The 21,720-nt window shown below is 46.8% G+C and overlaps 1 protein-coding gene across 9 annotated transcripts in view; it reads right to left on the bottom strand.

The window, feature by feature from the left end:
- LOC119449726 (stromal interaction molecule homolog) overlaps positions 1 to 21,720 on the bottom strand; it is a 54,145-nt gene that overhangs the window by 13,897 nt on the left and 18,528 nt on the right. For 4 of the 9 annotated variants that reach the window (XM_037712963.2, XM_037712967.2, XM_037712970.2 and 1 more), the window contains exons 8-11: positions 18,785 to 19,051; positions 16,729 to 16,829; positions 13,529 to 13,746; positions 10,543 to 10,614 (exon numbers count right to left, since the gene is read on the bottom strand). In XM_037712963.2, the coding sequence (XP_037568891.1) occupies positions 10,543 to 10,614; positions 13,529 to 13,746; positions 16,729 to 16,829; positions 18,785 to 19,051 (658 nt within the window). The remainder of the gene's footprint in view (positions 1 to 10,542; positions 10,615 to 13,528; positions 13,747 to 16,728; positions 16,830 to 18,784; positions 19,052 to 21,720) is intronic. The other 5 variants (XM_037712965.2, XM_037712971.2, XM_037712968.2 and 2 more) reach the window with 2 other exon arrangements.

Raw genomic sequence — 21,720 nt, 5'->3', positions numbered from 1 at the left:
TTTTAGGTTAGGATTTATAGAAATATATCCTAATTTACCCATAAAGATCACCCTTGTATGTTTGCAGTGGCTTCGAGATATAAAATTGCTGTTTGAAAACAAAAAAACAAACAGTTGCACATTGGCGCCTTTGTGTGCGTGTTTTATATGTTCCTCCTGTTATTACTGTCGTCTCCATTCTGCATCATTGACATATTAGAGCAGTGAACCAACTATCCCAGACTAAAGTTTTGATTAATCGAGAAGGTTAGTTGGCAAGATTTACCAGCAGAGCTCTATTTTGTTTTAAGGAACCATCGGCAATAAATTAAATATGGAGAAGCGAACACACAAGCAGCGCCAATTCAGACTGTTTCATACCTGCCAACCTGTGAACATTAAAAGTTGTAAAAATCCCACAGACGCAACACCTGAGAGGAAAAGGGGCGGAGAAATAGCATGCATTGCTTTTTTTTTGTTTTAAGTTTGACCCGACCACACATCTTTTGTGGGATGATACACTTGTATATAATTAATGATTTATATTTAGACATGGTAGACAACCAGTAGCAAACTTGGACCTGCACTATACTGACAAAGAACAGTATTTTCAGATCACAGTAATTTTTTTCAGCGACCTTGTTGCAGATTTCACCTGCTTCATGAACTTATCACAATAAGCTTGCTCCAAGCAGGTACTGCTTTAAGAATAAGAGCACTTCCAGGGGTACGGTTAGAGACCGTCGAGTGAAACTTTTTCGCAAAAGGAAATTTTTTAAAGAACTTGCCGAAAAATTTGTAAAATCGCAGAATCAGCCAGAATTAGTAAATTTCAAGAAAAATTTGGGAGAGTTGGCAGGTATGCTGTTTTCCGGCATTCATCATTGCGGATGGCGTTCATCAAAGCTTGGGGACACATTAGAATGAGGAACAGAAGCGAGAAAAGAAAATGAGAAAACTCATTTAGCGCAGCAACCACATAAAGGAAAGCCTGAACAGCACCATGTAAAATTTAACTCACATATGGCATTGTTTGTCTTGCTTTTGCTGAGGTAATTCCTTCACTACATCATTTTACTTTGTTTTCCTTTTGTTCTAGTCTATCTAAAACGCTTTGATGAAAGAACCATGTAGGTCAACAGTTGCTAGTCAGCACTTTTTGTATTTCCTTGTTCTTAGTTCTAGTGGTGTTTCCATAAAACGAAGTGTGCCTAGGCAAGATTCACATTAGGTTCTTGGCACGGTGACCTATGTATCACAGACAGCAAATGAAAGCCTCGAGTAACAGGAACAGCGTGTGTACAAAGAAAATCCATTTTATGATGGAAAAGCAAACTGTCTGAGAAGCAAGGCAATGACAGATAGCAACGTAGTGAGAAATTTTAAACCTGAAATACTCCTTCGAAGTGTGTGTTGAAAGATTAGGCGTCAGGAGCAAATTTAGTGCCACTTGGAGCAAGTGCACTTTGCCATTTGTGTCATTTGCAGGCTGTCACACGGAAAATTTCAGTGACACTAGCAGTTGAACCTGCTCACAGTCGAGTACATTCATCACACTCACTTCACTGTGTCGGAGTGTGTTGGTGCGCTGCCAAGAGAATGGTCGGCAGCGCGGTATGTTCGAGTTAACCATCACAAACGTTATCGGCAACATTTCAAAGATATTGCAAGCTTTTCAAGTTCTTAGTGCTAACAGCTGTAAGCATTGCCATTTTGACACCAAAATAGTACAGCAAAATGTGCACGGATTACAGTGAGTTGCACGCTTGTGCGAATATCAATATTCTGGCTCAAAGCGAAGTCAACAGCACAAAGGCCACTTCAATCGCTGTAGATGCTGTGCTTCCTCACGCCAGCGTTTTCACAGCAAGTGTCCGTGGTCATCTAGTGTGATGTTTGCCTGTGTGTGCTGGCACCATGCTTGTTAATTTACATGCTTAGCGAACGTTTGCAAGTTTATACTGTCGATAAAACTACTATCCTTACTTCGTATAGCTGTCTACGCATTTGCTATCACAATCGATGGTTCGCCTTTCGGGCGAAACTGTGACTTTTTGAAAGTGGCAGCGAAAAAAAAATTGCTCAAAATTTTACCCCGCATAACGAACGCTTCCCCCAACTTGGCACATATCTTTCGGGAAAAAAAGTGCATTCATTATGCGAGTAAATATAGTATTTAGGTTTTTTAATATAGAACATGATTTTCTTACTATTTTTTATGAGGTGAGCGCACAACAGGCATCTAGACTGAACAACTAGTTGAATCAATAATTCAGAAAAATCACACTGGAAAACCAAGAATGTCACGCTCTGAATTGCACTTGAAAGAACATAGTAAAAAAAATAGAATTGAAATAGACCTAGCAGTTGCGAAGAAATCAGCAGGACAAGCTGAGCAGAAGGCAAGAAAAACAATTTTAAGAATGGCTTTCAAAGTTGCACTTTATACTTTACTTTATCAAAAGACACCAGGGTTGTAGTTATTGATGTCCTATCGAATGCAGGGCTTTGGAGTGTTTTGCCATTAGTCTGAAGTGCTTTGCCTTCCTTCTTTTTTTTCCCCCCACGGCATTCTTCTCTGCTGCTCTGTGAAGAACATGTTGGCCAGGTTGCAGACTAAATGTTGCCCAATATCCCACAAAAGCAGGGGAGGCGCTGCGGTCGCCGACGCGAATGGTCGCAGATCACATCGGCTCCGTTGATTTCCCCTTTCTGTGCCGGTCCTTTAGGCCACACCTTGATGTTTGTGCTACTAGTGGATGCAGCAAATCGTCAGGTTCATTTTGACACCAACCTCAACCCGATACCTGCCCGGGAAGCCCCAGGAGAGTTTTCGGACGCCAGCGTCCACGCCGCGCGCCAACCTAGGCCGACCAGGCTTAGTTGGAGTGCGCCTGCCTGCACGCTAACCCGCTGACGGAGAAGCACTCGGCTACCTGCCGCCGCCCTGCCTTCCTACCTTTCGGCCGCCTACCCTACATGGCGTACGTTGTCGAAGGACGAAAGGCCACCCAGGAAGAGCTCTTGGAGGAATCCTGGCAATCACCAGGCCTTCGCGCCCAAGAGAAACGCCGCGCAGCGTTGCGTCTCGCCGCTGCCGCCGCAGCAACGCCAAACGACGCGTCGGCTTCCTCACCTTCGTCGGCACGGCCACCGAAGCAAACAAAGGCTTCGCCTCCATCACTACGGCGTCATGTTCCACTCCCGCGCCTTCCAGCCGATACGATTCACATTGTGGGTCGTCCAAAAGCCCCCGTGGACCTCACCAAGTCTCAACCTTGGCATCTTTACACCGCACTATTACAAGCAGCGAACCTACAAGATCTCCCACCTGCATCGCGTGACATGGTGCGTATTCACCCAACCAACAACACCTTCACGCTCAGCGTAGCGGAGTCGGCTCGTGCACAAGCCTATCTGCGGATCACTTCTCTCACAGTCTCCGGCAAAGCCTTCGCCGTCCATATCTACGCCCCGCCTCCGGATGATGCTCTGCGGGGCATACTATACCATGCCTTTGACGACTTCACGGACCAAGCCATTCTGGAAGATCTCCAGGCAAGCAATCCCACGCTATCCGTCGTGAACGGTCGACGCATGGGAAAAACGCCCCATATTTTGGTCACCCTCATCGACACTAAACTACCTCGATGGATATGCTATCACGGGGTACAACTTCGCCTTCTACCCTTTCACAACAAGGTTGAGGCCTGCTTCAACTGCCGTTCAACAGGCCACCGGACTGATGTCTGCCCCAAACCACGACAAGACCGCTGCCAACGCTGCGGAGGTGACCATCCCCCACCACCCGAAGGATCAACACCCACTTGCACTCCCCATTGCATAATTTGCAACGGACAGCACTCCACGTACAGCTCTAACTGCAAATATCGTTTCGTTAAGAAGCGCAAGAACCCCTCTGCAAACAACGCAACCAGTAAGCACACCGCAGGACAAGCCCGCGTTTCATTGACATCGGCCAACTCCATCACCACCTCTACGCCCACCTCTACCAACACCGGGTCTCAACAGAGTGGTTGTGGTAACCGCTCGATCTCCAAGGACCGGTCAATCTCCTTTCCGCCACTGCCAAATACGGGAGATGGAGGAGGGGACCGACACCAAGCACACACCAGCAGATCCAGATCAAGATCCCGGGACTCGCGGAGAAGCTCGCGTTCTCCTTCCGAGAGACGTTCGAGATCCCGCTCGGCCCGACATCGAAGATCTCGTTCCACCGGGAGGCCAGCCACTACGACACAGCCGCAGTCGTCCAGCAGCCAACAGCAGCCCAAGAGAGTGGCCTGGGACCAGGGGCCCCCGGGCTCTACCAAACCGACGGGACCACCAGCGGCCGCATCAACGGACCCCCAGGTGAGGGAGCTGGCCAAAGAGAATGCCCTTCTTAAGAGCAATATCACCTCCTTGCAGTCCCAGATAGCGCGATTAACAGGCTATATTCAAACACTAGAAACAAAAGTTAATAACGCTATGTCCCCCACATCCCCCTCTTTCAATGCACCCCCCCCTACCCCGATGCAAACTGAAACCTGCACCATTCCCTCGACCAGCAATAGCGAGTCAGGGTCGGCGCAGAAAGCGGCCGGTAAACGCAAAGCCGCCTCTACCACAGCGTCACTACATGCAGAAGCCGACATCACCACCGCGGTACACGAGGCGGTGCAGGAGGCTATTATCTCCCTTGAAAAAAGGCTGGAAGCCAAGATAGTAGCCCAAATTAATGGTTTACAAGAAACTCTGCTGGCCAGAATGCCAGACACTCAACCTAGCCGGACCGCCTCGGCTCAGCCGGGCTCCCAGCCCATACAAGAGAAATAACCATCATGGATACTGAACATACCAAACTTATGGTGTGGCAGTGGAACTGCAGAGGCTTCCAAAAAAAGAAAGGCCATCTGCAGCTACTTATTCAACACGTGGGCAACAACCAGCCCACACATTTTCCTGATATCATAGCGCTACAAGAGACAAATTGCAACGTAAAGCTCCCTGGCTACAAAGAATATAACCAGCTGGGAGCCTCTTCCCCCCCCTGCACAGCCATCTTGGTGCATCGTAAACTGACAGCTGTGCAGCATGAAATTGAATGTACCAGCATTCAACACACTCTCGTTGAAATCCTGCCCAAGAAACGAGGGGACATGGCTCTCTTCATCCTTAACATTTACAGCTCACCCAGAGACAGGGGAGCCGACTTCTCTCCCATATTAAAGAAAGCATCTTGCATGGCCAAAGACGCTCAACTACTCGTCACCGCAGATTTTAATGCCAAACATCCCGATTGGGGTTACCCCAAGTCGGACCCTAAAGGGACCAGACTATGGGGAATCATTCAAGATACAAGGTTTACTATCCTCAACGATCCACAGCAACCTCCGACAAGGGTCGGAAACAGCGTATGTAAGGACACATCCCCTGATCTTACCCTGGGCAGAAATGTGACGGGAGCCAAGTGGGAAAATATTGGATTAACGGTAGGCAGTGACCATAACATCCTAGTCACAACAGTGTTCACCTCACCTAACAAACGAACCCGCACGGCGGCACGCATAACCAAATGGGATCATTTCCGCCAGTATCGGGGGGAAACAGCCCCCGACACAATTCTTGACCTCGGAGAATGGATTAAGACCCTAAAGAGCGACGTCACAACCTCAACGCAGGAAATGAGTGTGGAGAATCTGGCGTCTACAGATTCTCGTCTCCTACACATGTGGGAGGCACGAGAAGGCCTCATGCGAAGGTGGAGGCGGCAACGGCACAATAAGAAACTCCGACGACGAATCGCGAAGTTAGAACGCGACATTGAAACTCATGGCACCACGCTTGAACGTCAGCAGTGGGAACAAACATGTAGCAGTCTGAATGGTCAAATGGGCGCCAAAAAAACGTGGCATCTATTACGCCATCTCCTCGACCCTAACAGCACCAAATCCGAGACCCGAAAACGTCTTGAACGCATCATTCACCAATACCCGGGCTCGGACGAGGAGTTGCTTGACGAACTGGCCAATATCTATATCAATACCCAAGCCAATTTAAATGGCGGTAGTAACACCAGAACGACGCTACCAGAATACCGGGGAAACCCTAACCCCCAACTCGATGCTGATTTTTCAGAGACCGAGGTTTGCGCGGCACTCCATAGGCTGCGCACAACATCGGCACCAGGTCCAGATGGAGTGACCAACAAAATGCTCCGCAACCTCGACTCGAAATCAGTGGGGGCTATCACCAAATACATGAATAAATGCTGGAGATCCGGCCAAATACCTGCAGAGTGGAAGCACGCCAGGGTCTCCTTCATTCCGAAACCGGGCAAGAAACTCGAGCTCGGCAACCTCCGACCCATCTCCCTTACCTCGTGCCTGGGTAAGCTGATGGAGCACGTTGTGCTCTGTCGCCTACAAAATTACGCAGAAGAGCACAACCTTCTTCCCCCCACGATGCTGGGCTTCCGTGCACATCTTTCTACCCAGGATGCCCTCATCCAGCTGCACCATGACATCATCAAACCAGACAGTGGCAAAAACACCAAAGCTCTATTGGGACTCGACCTTCACAAGGCCTTCGACAACGTGAAGCACTCCTCCATTGTCAGCAATCTAGCCGCGCTACAACCTGGAGAGCGCACATACAATTATATTAGTACCTTTCTCTCTGACAGAACGGTTGAACTATCGGTGGGCTGCCTCACTTCCCAGCTGATCAAACTCGGCGACCGTGGCACCCCTCAGGGAGCCGTTCTCTCACCATTTCTCTTCAACCTCGCAATGAGGTCACTACCCCACAAGCTGGATGCAATCCCGGGCCTGCGCCACACACTTTATGCGGACGACATCGCGCTATGGACGACCACCGGGTCTGACGGGCAGATAGAGGAGACCCTCCAGAGGGCCGCGGACGTTGTCGTCCAACATGTGGGTGACGCAGGCCTCAAGTGTTCACAAAGCAAGTCTGAATTGATGATCCTCCGACCTCCCGACCTACGAAGAATAAAATCTCCACTACCGATTATCAACGTACTGGTTAATGGTACACCAATACCCCAAGTGGAGCACATTAGGATACTTGGCCTCATCGTGCAGAAAAACCACTACAACAATATCACACTAGACCGCCTTGCCATATCGGTAAATCAGACGGCTCGCTTGATACACAGGGTAAGCGCACGCAGGCAGGGCATGAAGGAGAAGGAATTACTCCAGATCATTCAGGCCTTTGTCGTGCCGCGTTTCACGTACGCTTTGCCATACCTACAACTCCGACAAACCGAACGCGATCGCCTAGACCGCCTGATACGCAAGGCTTATAAGACCGCCCTGGGACTTCCCCGTAATACCTCAACAGAACGCCTCCTCAGTTTGGGCCTACACAACACCCTGGAGGAACTCCTAGAAGCGCAAAGGACTGCGCAAATATACCGGCTTCAAGGAAGCAGGACGGGTCGTTGGATCCTGGACCGCATTGGCCACAGGGTTTCTCCCACGCGCAATGACCCTGCCACGATTCCGCCAGAAATTAGGAGGAAATTCCTCATCAAGCCAATGCCAAAGAACATGTTGGCCGGCCACCACGATGAAAGAAGAAAAGCGAGAGCAAGGACTCTCCATAAAACTCACGGGTCTAACCCGGAAGCGGCTTACGTAGATGCCGCCAAATACCCAACCAATAACAACTTCGCCATCAGTGTGGTCTCTCTTCCCAACAACCGGGACTGCGAGTCCCGTCTACGCACAGCATGCTCGCTGAGAGCCCCCAACGCAGTTGAAGCCGAAGAGGTCGCCATCGCACTTGCAGCAGCGGCAGGTTTCACCACAATTCTGAGCGACTCCAAGGCCGCCATCAGCAACTTCACTCGTGGCATCGTAGCTCCTACAACGCTACGACTACTTCACCCCCTTCTCTCTTCTCGTTCTCAATTTCCCCCCGAGTATGGAAGCGGGGAGGACGATGACGACGCAGAGGTTTTCGCTTGCCCCATCGAACTTGTATGGGTCCCGGCCCATTCGGGGAACCCGGGGAACGAGGCTGCCCACCAACATGCTCGAGGATTCGTCCACCGAGCGGCGGGACAGGCCTCCGACCTGGAGGACTCGAATAGGGAACCTTTGACCTCCTACAGTGACATCACCACCTACTATAGAATCACGAGACGATCGAGACCACCGCCTCACCCTAAATTGACCAAGTGTCAAGAAATGACCTGGCGTCGCCTACAGACGCATTCGTTTCCTTGCCCCCAGATCCTCTCCTACATATACCCGGAGCTAATAGACCCCCACTGTAAGCTATGTGGAGAGATCGCCACTCTCAACCACATTATCTGGGACTGCCGGAAGGACCCTCCCCCCCACTCTCTCATGGCCACTCCCTCATCCCGGGCATGGAATAATATCCTCGCCGGGACCAGCCTGGAGGATCAGCTCCGGGCCGTGGACAGAGCCGGGGAGGTGGCTGTCAGGCATGACCTGACAGACTACCTCCCCCCTTGAACGACACCTATTGTCGAATAAAGTTGTACCTACCTACCTACCCACAAAAGCATAGCGGTTCCAGAATTGAATTTATTTGCATAGTGCCTTGTTGACAGATGTCGCAAGTGGAGCAGGGAGGCTTACCCCTTAGCATCACTCGCATAATATCTGTCATATTCAATGGCGCGTTTTCGTCTTTTTGTATCAATGACCAGATGACTAAACGAAGGCTTTCAGCAGCATTTTGAATTTTTTTCCCCATGACAATGGCTGTGGAGCTGCACATCAGAAAGGCAATGGTGCACGGGCAGCAATGTAGCGGAAAGATGCATGCCTTGCAAGCCAGCACTTGGTTTACCCTGTGGTTCTGCAGTTTAATGTTTGCACATTTTCCGAATGTATCTGATTTTTGCGAAGGGCGGCATTGTGGCGTGCGGTGGTTTTGTTAAATCCAAACTAATGCAAAGATCTGTCCAAGTCGGAGTTATGGTCGGATTTGTTTTCGCCGCTCGCAGAACCCTTAAAAATGCCGTTCAGACACACTAACACTAGCTTGAGGTACGACTAATCGAGTGGTTGCCGAAAACCCAAACTCGGTACCACTCCTCCAGCAGACAGACGCAAAGACCAATTCGGCAGGAACCCCCAAATGCACTAGGGAAATCTTAGCTCACCAGCTTCTCGACTGTCAAAAATACGCCCCTCCCCACAGAGAGCTAAGTGGGGAGGATGCAAGAGATCTTAGAAAAATACAGATGGGTGTTTTTCCGCTCCTGAAAAGACAAAACGCCATGTTTCCTGACTGGTACCCTAAGATTAAATGCCTGTGGTGCAAGGGTAGCCCCACTTTACATCACGTATCATGGGGCTGCACACAAAAGCCACAGACACTTAAAACACAGTTAAGCATACAGAGAATCTTAAACCTGGAGCAGTGGGAAACAACTGTCCAGCTAGGACCTGGAGGAGCAGCTGTCTCTACTGGATCAGGTCCAGCGGACGGCTAAAGCCAGTGGGGCCCCGGACTAAAAGACTGACCATCCACTCCTCTGCCCTATTTCCCTTTTCATCAATAAAGTTTCTATCTACATTTTTATATTTAATAGTTTATGCCGTTGGGCGAACTTTCGAAAAAAAAAAAATCTATCTAGGAGAAGCGAACTTGCAGGGGCTAGGCGCGGTGCAGCATTCGATATATTGAATGTGGTGGCGAACGTTTAATATATGCGTAGTACAGTGCTATACCTTTGCGTGGGATTTCTAAGAGGAAGTTATTACTTTTCGATAGAGACAATAACTCAATATATCCGAGTTTAATATCTCCGGGATCGACTGTATTAAAAATATTATATTTGATAATATTCAAAATTTTCTAATATTCACATACCCCTTATAATATGTTTGAATAACCGAGAAGGTGCAGAAATCAGTCTGTGACTGCAAGCGAATTGGTCTTTGCCTTAGGTTATGAGCTATGCGATGGAACTTGCTCACCAAAACCAAAGTTGTAGATTAAGAAGTAAAATTTACCATATTTTTGTACGCATAACATGCACCAAAAATTAAACAATTCAACATTAAAATTGGGGTGTGGGTTATATGCAATTTTCGACTTGAGGTGTGGCTTCATGGCAGTGTGAAGTTCACCTCGAGGTGTGGTTCATGGCATTGCGGCCCGGGCCACAATGCCGTGAAACCACCTTTAGGGCGAAGTTCTCGAATGAGGTGGGGAACAGAGCTGCTGGCTGAAGATACGACGTGGCCGATTCGCGCATCCGCAAATGGAGACAGTTTTTACAAGATGCAGGTGTTGTATGCAGAGATTTCTGCAAGTTATACGCGCATATATATATTTTTTCCCGGGGTGTTGTAATTGGGGATACGGCTTTACACAAAAAATATATATAATCGTTCGTTTTAAATACTTCAAAAATACTGAATTCGAGCAGAAGTGAATATCGAATAACACATAATTCTATGGAATATTAGAAATATTGAATAATTGCACAAGCCCATATACAAGATATTTGAAGGAATTGCATACACAACACATGCAAAAACTCACCAGCGCTGATCCCAAAAGGAGATTCTTCCTCGGCCAACGTACCTTCGCTGCCTGAACGGGTCATTTTCTTGCCTGAAAAAAGGTATCAGCTTGTCAATCTGAAGCTCACACATCAAATGAAATTACAACTTTGCAGAGTCTCTTATGGATCGCTTCTTGTTCAGCATAAGTTACTGCCTTATTGCTGCTTGACAAATTGCACTGCTTGTGCTACATTGCCATGTGCTTTGTCTCCGTTCTTTCCAGATACATGCAAATTACATCAACTTTCCTTGTGTACTAACTGTTGCAGGCACTCGTATAAAGACATGCTTGTTTATCAAACTGATGCGTTACATGCAAGTTTCAGAGTTATTGCAATAATCACCCTTGGCTGATCTCTTATCTCAGCTTAAATACAGGCCTATTGTATGCCATGTCACTCAATTAAACAACCGCCGACTATGCTATCACGATCACTGCTTCAGAGTTGTATAATGTTTTTGATGGGCACAAATTCATTCATTTCAGACCTTAAATTTCTTCACTTAATCGCCACCTGTCTACTTGTATGTGATGCCCATGTGGCAATCAGAAACAACCTAACAACAGGCATCATTTCTACGGTGCTACGTGCCATGCACAGTAACTGGATGAAGACACAGGATGAGAAATTATATCAGAATCAACTGAAACAGAAACGATGGTAAATCTGTGTTAAATTAGAACAATATTAATGAACTTCACTCGTTCGAATTCCCACGATAATTATTCTGCCCTAACAGTTTAGCCCCTGTACATGCTGCTATATTATCTAACCCCCCCCCCCCCGTGTTGCAACTTTAAAGGGACACTAAAGAGAAACGCTAAATCAGTTAACACAGCTAACATACATTTAAGAACTCTATTTTCATTGATTTTGCAGTAATAGGTTGACTATTAGAAGAGAAAATGAAGCTCAAAGTTCAACTTTTCGAATTTCCTGCCCTAAACCCGAGGGCTGGTGAATGACGTTAATTTCAAGGTATTTTATAGCATTTGGGCTATTGTAGCTCAGTAAATGTTCTTGAAACTTGCCAACTTCAGTCTTCAGCTCCTTTGAAATACAATGTAGTACATCTTGACAGATACAAATTTACATAGTGCCAAACAGGTGTCCTCAAAATCAATGATGTCATGGCAAACTAGTGCAGAAACCTTAATGCAGCATCACCACCCCTCTATCGTTTTTCCATCGTTTCTGGCTTAGCTAGCCTCCACTCATGTCAAGCGTGGCATTCGTGTGGTTCTAGGAGGCTAATTTACCAACACAGCTGATATTTCTCTTTTTAGTGTCCCTTTAATGTAGATCATCATCATCACCCTAAGCCTATTTTTATATCCACTGCAGGACGAAGGCCTCTCCCAGCGATCTCCAGCTACCTCTGTCTTGCGCAAGCTGGTTCCAATTTCTACCTGCAAATTTCCCAATTTCATCACCCCACCTAGTTTTCTGCCGTCCTCGACTGTGCTTCCCTTCTCTTGGCACCCATTCTGTAACTCCAATAGTTCATCAGTTATCGACCCTACGCATTACATGGCCTGCCCAGCTTTCCTCTTAATGTCAACTAGAATAGCGGCTATCCCCGTTTGCTCTCTGATCCACACTCTTCCTGTCACTTAACGTCAGACCTAACATTTTTCACTCCATTTCTCTTTGCGCTGTCCTTAACTTGCTCTCAAGCTCCTTTGTTAACTTCCAAGTTTCTGCCCCATATGTTAGCACTTGTAGAATGCAATGAATGTGCAATTTTCTTTTCAACGACAGTGGTAAGCTCCTAGTCAGGATTTGGCAATGCCTGCCGTATGCACTCCAACTTAATTTTATTCTTTGGTAAATTTCCTTCTCATGACCAGGGTCTCCCCTGTGAGTAATTGACCTAGATAAACATACTGCTTTACAGACTCTAGAGGCTGTCTGGCGATTCTGAATTCTTGCTCTCTTGCCAGGCTATTGAACATTATCTTTGTTTTTTGCACATTAATCTTCAAACCCACTCATACTTTCTCGGTTAAGGTCCTCAATCATTTGTTATAATTCGTCCCCATTGTTGCTGAACAGGACAATGTCATCTGCAAACCGAAGATTGCCGAGATATTCGCCGTTGATCCTCACTCCTACGCTTTCTCAGTCTAATATGAATACTTCTTCTAAGCATGCAGTGGCACAGTAATGGCACAAAAAGTTAGAAAAATGGTTATGAGCAAACACAAATACAGCCAAACCTTGTTATAATGAAATCACACCCAACATGAAAAAAACCCTCATTATAGCATTCAATATTTATTATAAGCATGTATATTTGTTACACGCCAATAATTGGTGATAATTTTAGCTTTACTTAGATACTTGTTCATTACAACAAGGTTCAATTGTAGCACAGTAAAGTGTGGTGGCACGCTTTACAGTGCAGACACATTCCATGTGTGAGAACACAGGGCACCATGCAGCCAAGTATTAATATAACTGTTATAGGTGACATTTTGTTTGCATGCAGTTAATACTGTTGGACAGTCCCAGCAGCTTACCTCTATGTCCTATCTTGTCTATAGACTTAAGCATTCTGAACTGGGTGCCTTACTGCATCAGTCTGTAGAACTTTTCTGTCTATGACGATAAACTCGTAGATAGAAAAAATGCTCAAGAAATGAACTGGTTGCTTTGTGTGCACTTCCTAAAGTTTTCAAAAACACGCACTGACCTGCCCCAACTTCTCAAATCTAGCACTAAAGACAATCCATCCAATTAAGTCCCCTTTGATGAACAGCAGCTCCCATCCTGTTTTGTAATGCCTAGCAATACATTTGCAGGATACAGCCTCATTTGAAAATGTTCCGCCTGCAATCTAGAGAAAAGAACACAAATGTAAGATCAAGTTTCTTCCACTGTACCTGCTCGACTACTGTGCCCCATTACAAAAACAAATTCTAGGACCTCAAGTAAGGGGTTTTGAAGCGGTGAACGAACCCTGTCTGAGACTGCCACAGTAAGTGCCAAACGCACCAACGGAATAGGAGTGGGGCAAAGAGGAGGCAGCACTGCCATTGAGGAAAGAACCTCGTAGCATTGTCTCCAGTGAGCCCAGCCCCTGGTTGTTGACAATAGAGAAGCCACAGAGTCGCTCTATCTGCTTCCAGCGTTGCAGCCGCTCCTGCAGGTCCTTCGTCACCTCCGACAATGCAGCCCTGCAAAACAGGATGCACTCACTCAAACACTACAGTCAAACCTCAATATAACTGGCACGAATATAATGACTCATCACATATAAAAAGGAAATCTAAAAAAATGTCACAGTTTCGCCCTAAGGGCGAAGCAATGAATGCGATAGCAACACAGCAATGTCATACGAAGTAAGGTGAGCGGCTTTGGTAGCAACAACACGCAGAACTGTTGTCGACGCCATCGGCGTTTTGCCCGCGTTAGCTCAAAATTCGTGCGGCGTTGGTGACTGTTGCTGGAGCCTCTGATATAAATAGGCACTTGGTGCCGCAGCTAAACGTCGCCTCCCTTCCCTCCCCCTCCCCCACGGCCTCTCGCGCGTCTGAAGAAGGCGCGTTTGCTCTACATATATGGTGATTGTAAAGGAGAAAAGAGACGCCTACTTCTGCAGCCCTTAAGCGAGCACGGCGCAGAACGCGCGTTTGTTCTCCGCCGTGCGTTCACTCCCCGTGAAAGACGTGCCCCTCGCGCCCTTTCACTCGCACGTACAGCGTTCGGCGCGCGGCGACGATTTCATCTCCAAATGACGTCATACGGAACCTCACGGCGACGGCGACGGCAGAAATCTGCTTTTGAGTGTCCATATAATTGCTATCGCAATAAAATTGGTCGGACATGCTTTGTTACAGAGATTATTCTACTGCAATAGAAACTCACATGCAAACGCCAACGTGCACTCAGTTTCCTATTCCTGTACCAGCAAACCTCCTCCCGGGTTGTCGCGCACCGCATTCACAGCTATCACCGCCAACTCTAATACAATAAACATCTTCACTTATCTGTTCCCGAGCGCGTGGGGCACAGTGCCATTGGAAGCGTACTGTGCACTTTGAAAAGGCGATAACCCAAACATGCCGCCGTTCCCTGCTGCAGGCGGAACGAAGTGAGCATCATGTTTCACTCTGCCAGCGTTGTAGGCATCATATTCCGGCCTGGCCCACTAGCTCAATTTAGTTTCGGTTCAAAACACTATGCAACGACAACATGCATTTCAGGTCACCAAGGAAAAAGAAGTGCAGTCGAGGACGGCAGAAAACTAGGTGGGGTGATGAAATTAGAAAATTTGAGTACTCTTTACTGTTGGCGCTGACCACGTTAAAGCACCACAAATGCACGCCGTAGAAGAGCAAGAACGGCACTAGCATTCAACCGAAATGAAGCGGCGCAGTCCACATCACCATGGTCCTCGGCGGTAGGGATGGGCGAATAGTGAATTTGAGGTTCGAAGCGAATTCGAAGTGAAAAGTGATTTGTTCGAATAATTTCGAATCGAATAGTTAGAAAAGTATATCGCATATTACAGTAAAACCTAGTTAACTTGAATGTCACGTGACTGAAAAAAAAAATGTCCGAATTAACCGAATGCCGAATTATCAGGGTATCCAGAAAAAAATAAGCAAATGCTTACTACGTCAGCACGATTTTATTAGTGTAATGGATGAGCAAATCCTTTTGCTATTTTGCACAAAAGCAGTGCGGAAGCTGCAATTCTCGTCCTCTCGTGACTGATTGGCAGCGGCGATTGAGGCCTCGCGACTTCCTTCGCAGCACGGCCGCGGCGCGCGCCATCATTTGCAACACGCTTTGCACTACCGCGCGCACATCCCGATTATTTTTTTCGCCAGTAAGCTGACCGCCAACAGATTGCACGTCCATCGCGATGTAGCCGGTGCTCTTCATCCTCAACAGCTTTGCACCGAGTCAAACTGAAACAACTGTCGCAACGCGGCCACTATCGACGCGATTATGAACGGCGACTTTGCGGTGCTTCATGCGCGCGATGCTTCAAACGCGCGTCATGCCGCGCACGGCAAAAGCGGCAGGAATCGCGGGTTTTATGGCGTGCCGCGCGAAATGGGTCTCCCATTTCTGCGGCAAGTGCCGCGTGCCGCGAGATGAACCAATCAAGAGCAACGAGGGCGACGTCACGGAGCCATGGCAACCGGACGTCCGCCGCTCCGTGCCGGGTTAAGATACGTCCACACTAACGACAAAAACGCAACCACCGTATTTACTTGAATAATGAAGGCACTTTTTTTTTCGAAAAATATGCGCAAAGTTTAGGGGTACGCTCATTATGCTGTGCGAAATTTTGAGCAATTTTTTTTCCGCGTCCACCTTTAAAAGAGTCTGTTTCGCCCAAATGCGAACCAACGATTGCGATAGCAAATGCGTAGACAGTTATATGAAGTGAGGACAGTAGTTTTATTGGACGTATAAACTTGTAAACATACATTAACTATGTAAATTAACAGACACGGTGTCAGCGCGCACAGGCAAACATGAACACATCACACTCGATGACTGCGGACACTCGCTGTCAAAACGCTGGCGTGAGCAAGGGTGGCAGCAACAGCAAAGCAAAGTGACCTTTGTGCTGTGTATCGCTTCAACGCAAACTGAACAGCGAGAAGGCAGCACGCACAAAGGTATAAGCCGCTGTCACACCTAGACTCTACCCCCGACGCAGATCGCTTTGCAGTTGCTGCGCTGCCCCCCCCCCAGTGCGATGCGCGAGACGGAAAATGGCGAGTTTCCTCCCTCGAACACGGGTGATTGAGCCGCAAGCATCGGCGCCAACAGCAAAAATATGCCTGCAGTATCCATATGATTGCCATCACAATAAATGAGACACACGGTATGATTCGGCGTCTGATACGGTGTCCGATACAATTGTACCCGCCGGATGCCATATCGGACACCGAATCGTACTGTGTCTCTCCTACTTCACGGCAGCAAGTTCAGGGTGCGTTCATTATGCGAGGAAAAGAAAGAACACACTTCTTGATTGGAAAAGTAGGAGGTGCATTCATTACGCAAGTAAATTCGGTATTTGGTATTTGCACAGCCCTATCCAAAAGTCTATTGATGATATGCAGCATCCCAAGTGATTCTTCCTGTTGTATAAAGATATATACAGTAGAAGAATGGCATTAAAGATGCTTTACTTGGCCTGAAGGATTCGGTTGTCGATGTCGTCGATGGAACTCCCATGCGCAATGCGAAAAGACCCCATGAAGCTCCCACGTTTCTTGCGAAGTTTTTCACACTGTGCGAAAAAAGGGAAGTTGAACAGCATAAGAAACATGCACTGCTTACATAAATTGGCTAAATACAGCGCACACGATCCTAAATGGTTCTGCGTGAAGGACCTAGAAAATGCACATATGCAAAAGTAAACTATGCAGACATAAAAAGAAAGGGGAAAAATATACGGAGGAAAAAATGTCATCTAAAGCTAAAAGCAAAAAAAAAGGTATGCTGACAAGTACAGTCCATGCTCAGTACAACAAATTCGCAGCACAACGAATTCGCAGCACAACGAATTCGCAGCACAACGAATTCGCTTTCAGGCGTGGCTGTTATACTGCTTACTGCTACAGCAGTTAAGTGCTCAAAACTGGGTTTGTGTTTGTCTATCTGTCTTTCCCATCGTGCTACTGTCAACAACTATTGTTGCTGCCTTCATAATTGTTATTGCATTGTTGTTAAGCCACTTCAGCATCTGCTTGACCCTCACATGCAACGACAAGATAGCAATGACAACAGCCATCGCAACTAAAAGGACCTATCAATGGAAAAAGCAAACCCCATTTCAATCATCACAACCAAAAAAGCGCCTTTAAATTATACTTACATCCTACGAGATATTGAAACTAAGCATATTACTCAAACGAAGTATGTCAGTGTAACAATTACTAACAACTCAATTATACTAAGCACAAAGAAAACATTACTGGATCCGCTTGGAATAAATTTGGTCTATTAAAACACAAATTAATGGATGCCATACTTGATGTCAAGATAATGACATATATAAAGCAATTGTTAGACTGACTTTGGAGAGTATGCTGGTATAGTCTGGGACCCACACAGCCAAAAACACATTAATTGGATGAATTCAAAAAATGGCCGTCAGATTCATTTTTTCATGTTCTGACAGGAAGTGATCAGTAACGACACTGATTCAAAGGGCTGGTCTTCAGTCATTGGCTACCCGAAGAAAGATGACGCGCTTGAATTTTTTTCAATTTTTTTCTGCATACTTCCTTTACACAGACAAAAATCTTAGTCACTATTAAGGCTTGTTACAATGAATGCATGCTGTATTCGATTCACTACTAGAAAAATTCAAATACAGCGAAATCTCGTTACGATGTTCCCGGGAAACAGAAAATAAAACACATCACCTGAATATTGCATAATCCAATGCAAGCTCCAAAAAGTATGAAAATAGGCATACTCGGTGACAAACTCAACTGCAAAGGTTCGTGTGGTGTCGAGTGATAATGCTCCACATAACACGTTATGCGGAGCAGCATCACTCGACGTCACACAAACTGCAGCCAACGCACTTTTCTTCAGCAACGTTGAAATAGCTTGTCTGCTTGTGCCAAGCTTATTTTTTCAATGTCCATAAAAAAGTTCTGAAAATTAAAAAAAAAGAAGTCGCCATTTCCTCACTCAACTGAGAAGCGGTGCACCCCCAGTCGGTGCTGCCACACTGCCGCAGCAACGTTTTAGCGGTGGTGGCGTGCCGTGTGTGTTTTCCTCCAGTATGGCTGGGACTTAACACGTTCGTGAGTCGTTGGAATGTCATTTAAACTAGCACATGTTTTGCAAACATGGTATAATTGTAAACATTTTTTGCTCTCATGTATCAATTTTCTGTTCGTCATTTGTTCTATGATGCCCCCCATACTCAAAGCTCCCCTTGGGGCGTGTGTAAAGTACTTTGAAATAAATAAATAAGGCTACGAGTTGTAGAAATGCCAGTAAAAGCCCACTTCTGCAGTCGCATTATCCGATTTCAGGTGAAAACACGATCGCAATAACCGTATGACAATACATTGCTCCTATGGGACGTTGGCCGGAAAAAGAAAAAAGAAACATATTAACCCGAAAGAGATATGCCAAATGGTATCAACGAGACTCCACTGTAGCTGCATGCACCGCTACGTTTTACCACTAAGCCAATCAAACGTAGGCAAAGCACGGACTGACCCCTTCCTTAGCTGCCAGAAGCTGCTTCTCGGCGGCTGTCTTCTTGGCGTTGTAGTGGCGCAATTCCAGCTCGTGCGTCAGCTGCAGCCAGTGCTGCAAGGACGGTGGGGGCATCCAGGCACCTGTACTTCCAGACCTCATTGCCGAGCTCAGTGCCGCCTGTGCCGTGGCCAGCTGCTCCCGCAACGTCCGCACTTCCTCCTGCAGGCACTCTACAATGGTCCGCGTCTGCTCAGGGTCCGCCGAGCTCCACAACTCTCGTTCTTGCTACAGTAGAGTTGAAGGAAAAAAAGGGGGAAAAAAAAAAGGAAATCGCAATGACCTGGCGAAATCCAAAAGTGTCATAGTAAGACTGCTCTATCTGATGTGATGAAGAGATGCCCAGAGTATTATAAAGATGTAGTAAAAGGCCTTGCGCCATTCATCTCGACCCTCTGGGGCTTTCCAACATGGACTGAAAACTTCTTAAATTGGTATCTCAGTGTTCAAACACAGCTAATCCTTAATTCTTGCACGAAAAAAACAGCAGATAATAAAACGTACCGTATTTATTCGAATCTAGGCCGATAGTTTTTTTCAAATAATCACATACGAAACTCTAGGGTCGGCTTAGATTCGAGGATTTTAAAAAACGCGCCAGTTTTTAACTGAAACTGATAAATATGGTGCATAGTTAGCGCCATCTAGAAAAGTCAGTATCGCAGCCGCTACTAGCCGCGCCAGTAGCCAGCTGAAGTACACGAGCGACGTCGCCATTTTGACGGTTTGACTTGCGTCGTATCGGTAGTATTGGTATGGTGCAGCATCGGCGCGCGGTGTGGCGTTATCGTAATGGCACCAAATGGGCGATGCCACTATAGTGCCGCTTTCTAAATGAATACTGTATTTACTCGAATCTAACGCGCACTTTCAACACGACCCTAAATCTGCGTCGGCATTTTGAAATGGCTGCCTCGCACGCGCGTCGTGCCTAGCTACCGTAGCATGCGGAAGCTTCCTCCGTGTGCTGCAGTACACGTGCTTAGGCAATAGTCTACCGTCTGTCTTCACGTTCTCAGCGTCTGCTCTATCTATCAGCATGAAGTACCGAGTTCATCATGATGCCGCGTTAAAAAGGAAAGTGATCATCTGTGCGGAGACGGACCGGAAATCGGGCCGCATCACGGGCGTTCGGAGAATCCGAAACTTGCAAGCGGGACTGGCGCAAACAGGAGAGGATTTTCGCCAGCAAACCAATGCGGAACGGTTTCAGTGGACCGAAGCAGGACGTAATCTGCGACGATCCACTCCGGCGATACGATCAGGCTTGGCCCTATCTTGAAAGCAATCTGCGACTGGTAAAGTCCGCCGCGCGCCGTGTTCTCGCCGCGTTGAAGCGAGAGGCATGCTAGCACGAAGGCGCGCTTCGTCTCCAGCGTTTTGACAGTTCGTTTCCGCGGTCAAAGAGCGAGGTGTGTTCATGTTTGCTTGAGCGCGCGTGACACCGTGCTTGTTAATAGCGGTCTACTAATTTGCTACCGCATTCGATGCATCGCCTTTCGGGCGAAACTGCGACTTTTTTTATTCATCGCAACATCAGTGCATCGGGAGGAAATCTATTTTTCCAAATTTTTCCTCACGGAAAACGGGCGCGCGTTACAATTGAGGAAGCGTGAGAATCGAGTAAATACGGTAGTTGTGCTAGCCGTAGACGCATCGTCAAACGTTCAAACCGGGCGGAACTTCGGCATCGGTCTGTCGTTGGAGGGGGCCACGGGAGATGGTTTTTGCGTGCGCCGCAACATGCGCTCCTTCCAAAAATGCAGCATCTCTAATGCGCTGGATGGTACTGAATATAGCGCACTGTTTGAAGATGTCAGCAGTAAAGAAGATAGCGACGAGGCTAGCAGCGATGGTGACATAGAATGAGCTCGGCATGTTCAAATTTAATAAATGCTGTTTCATTTTGCGAATGCTGTCCTCGCTTTTTCGTTCGGCCTACATTCGAGGTAAGTTTTTTTTTTTTTTTTTTTCGGACTTCGAACTTTTGGGGGGTCGGCTTAGAATCGGAGTCGGCCTAGATTCGAGTAAATACGGTATGTTTAGTCACAATGATGTTGAAAAAAATAAAAGCATCACACTAGAATGAACAAATGGTATAATGAGCATCGTGGTAAAATGAATTCCTTCTTCTGTAGCCCTCATGATAACTGAAAGACAATATTACAATGGGGAATTACAGTTGAACCTCAATATAACGAAGTTGGTAAAATTGGAAATTCAACCTTTTATGCAAATACGTTCAGCCGCAGATTTATTGTTTTCTTGCATGGAAGAGGCTGCAAAATCGGACAAATGGATTCATTTGTCTGATTGCCAAATCCATTTTGTTGAATTTGAGAGCCAGCGACGAAAGACACTGTTTCATGCTCAGTTGACGATACCTTCACATTGGCAGCACGAATCGAAGCCAGCCACGCTTTCGCGTCCACTCTGGCCCCACGGCTGATAGTGTCGCCCTTAGTGGGACGAAGCTATCATGAAAAGCGCCAACAAGGGTAGCGAATGCTTTGTCTCCCCTCGTTTCAAAGTGTCTCTAAAACTTGGCATTATACAACCTCCAGTACTAAATGCACGGGAAGACAGCGGACATGATGCCACACAATCTCGGCCCGCTCACTGTTTGCACATGCCGCAAATGACCTCTAAAACAGGCCGCGCGAGCTGCGTATGCGCTCAGCCATCCATCGCCGCGCTAGAAAAAGAGACGTGTGCCAATCTGAGCATACGCAATCATTTAAAATAATTCTTTGACCGGAATCAATCGAACAGAATGAATTAGCTGTGCGTGTTGTTGCAATTTCGTGCTGATCTTGAATGATGAGTCGCAGTTTCTTGTTCTGTTTGTGAGAACGAAATAATTTTTAAAAATTATTTCATCTCAATTTTACAAGGCT

This window comes from Dermacentor silvarum, chromosome 4 (genome assembly GCF_013339745.2).
Source record: "Dermacentor silvarum isolate Dsil-2018 chromosome 4, BIME_Dsil_1.4, whole genome shotgun sequence".
In the NCBI taxonomy this organism is placed as follows: Eukaryota; Metazoa; Arthropoda; class Arachnida; order Ixodida; family Ixodidae; genus Dermacentor; species Dermacentor silvarum.
The sequence above is the reverse complement of the archived record's forward strand: the minus strand, read 5'-3'. Positions and strand labels throughout refer to the sequence as shown.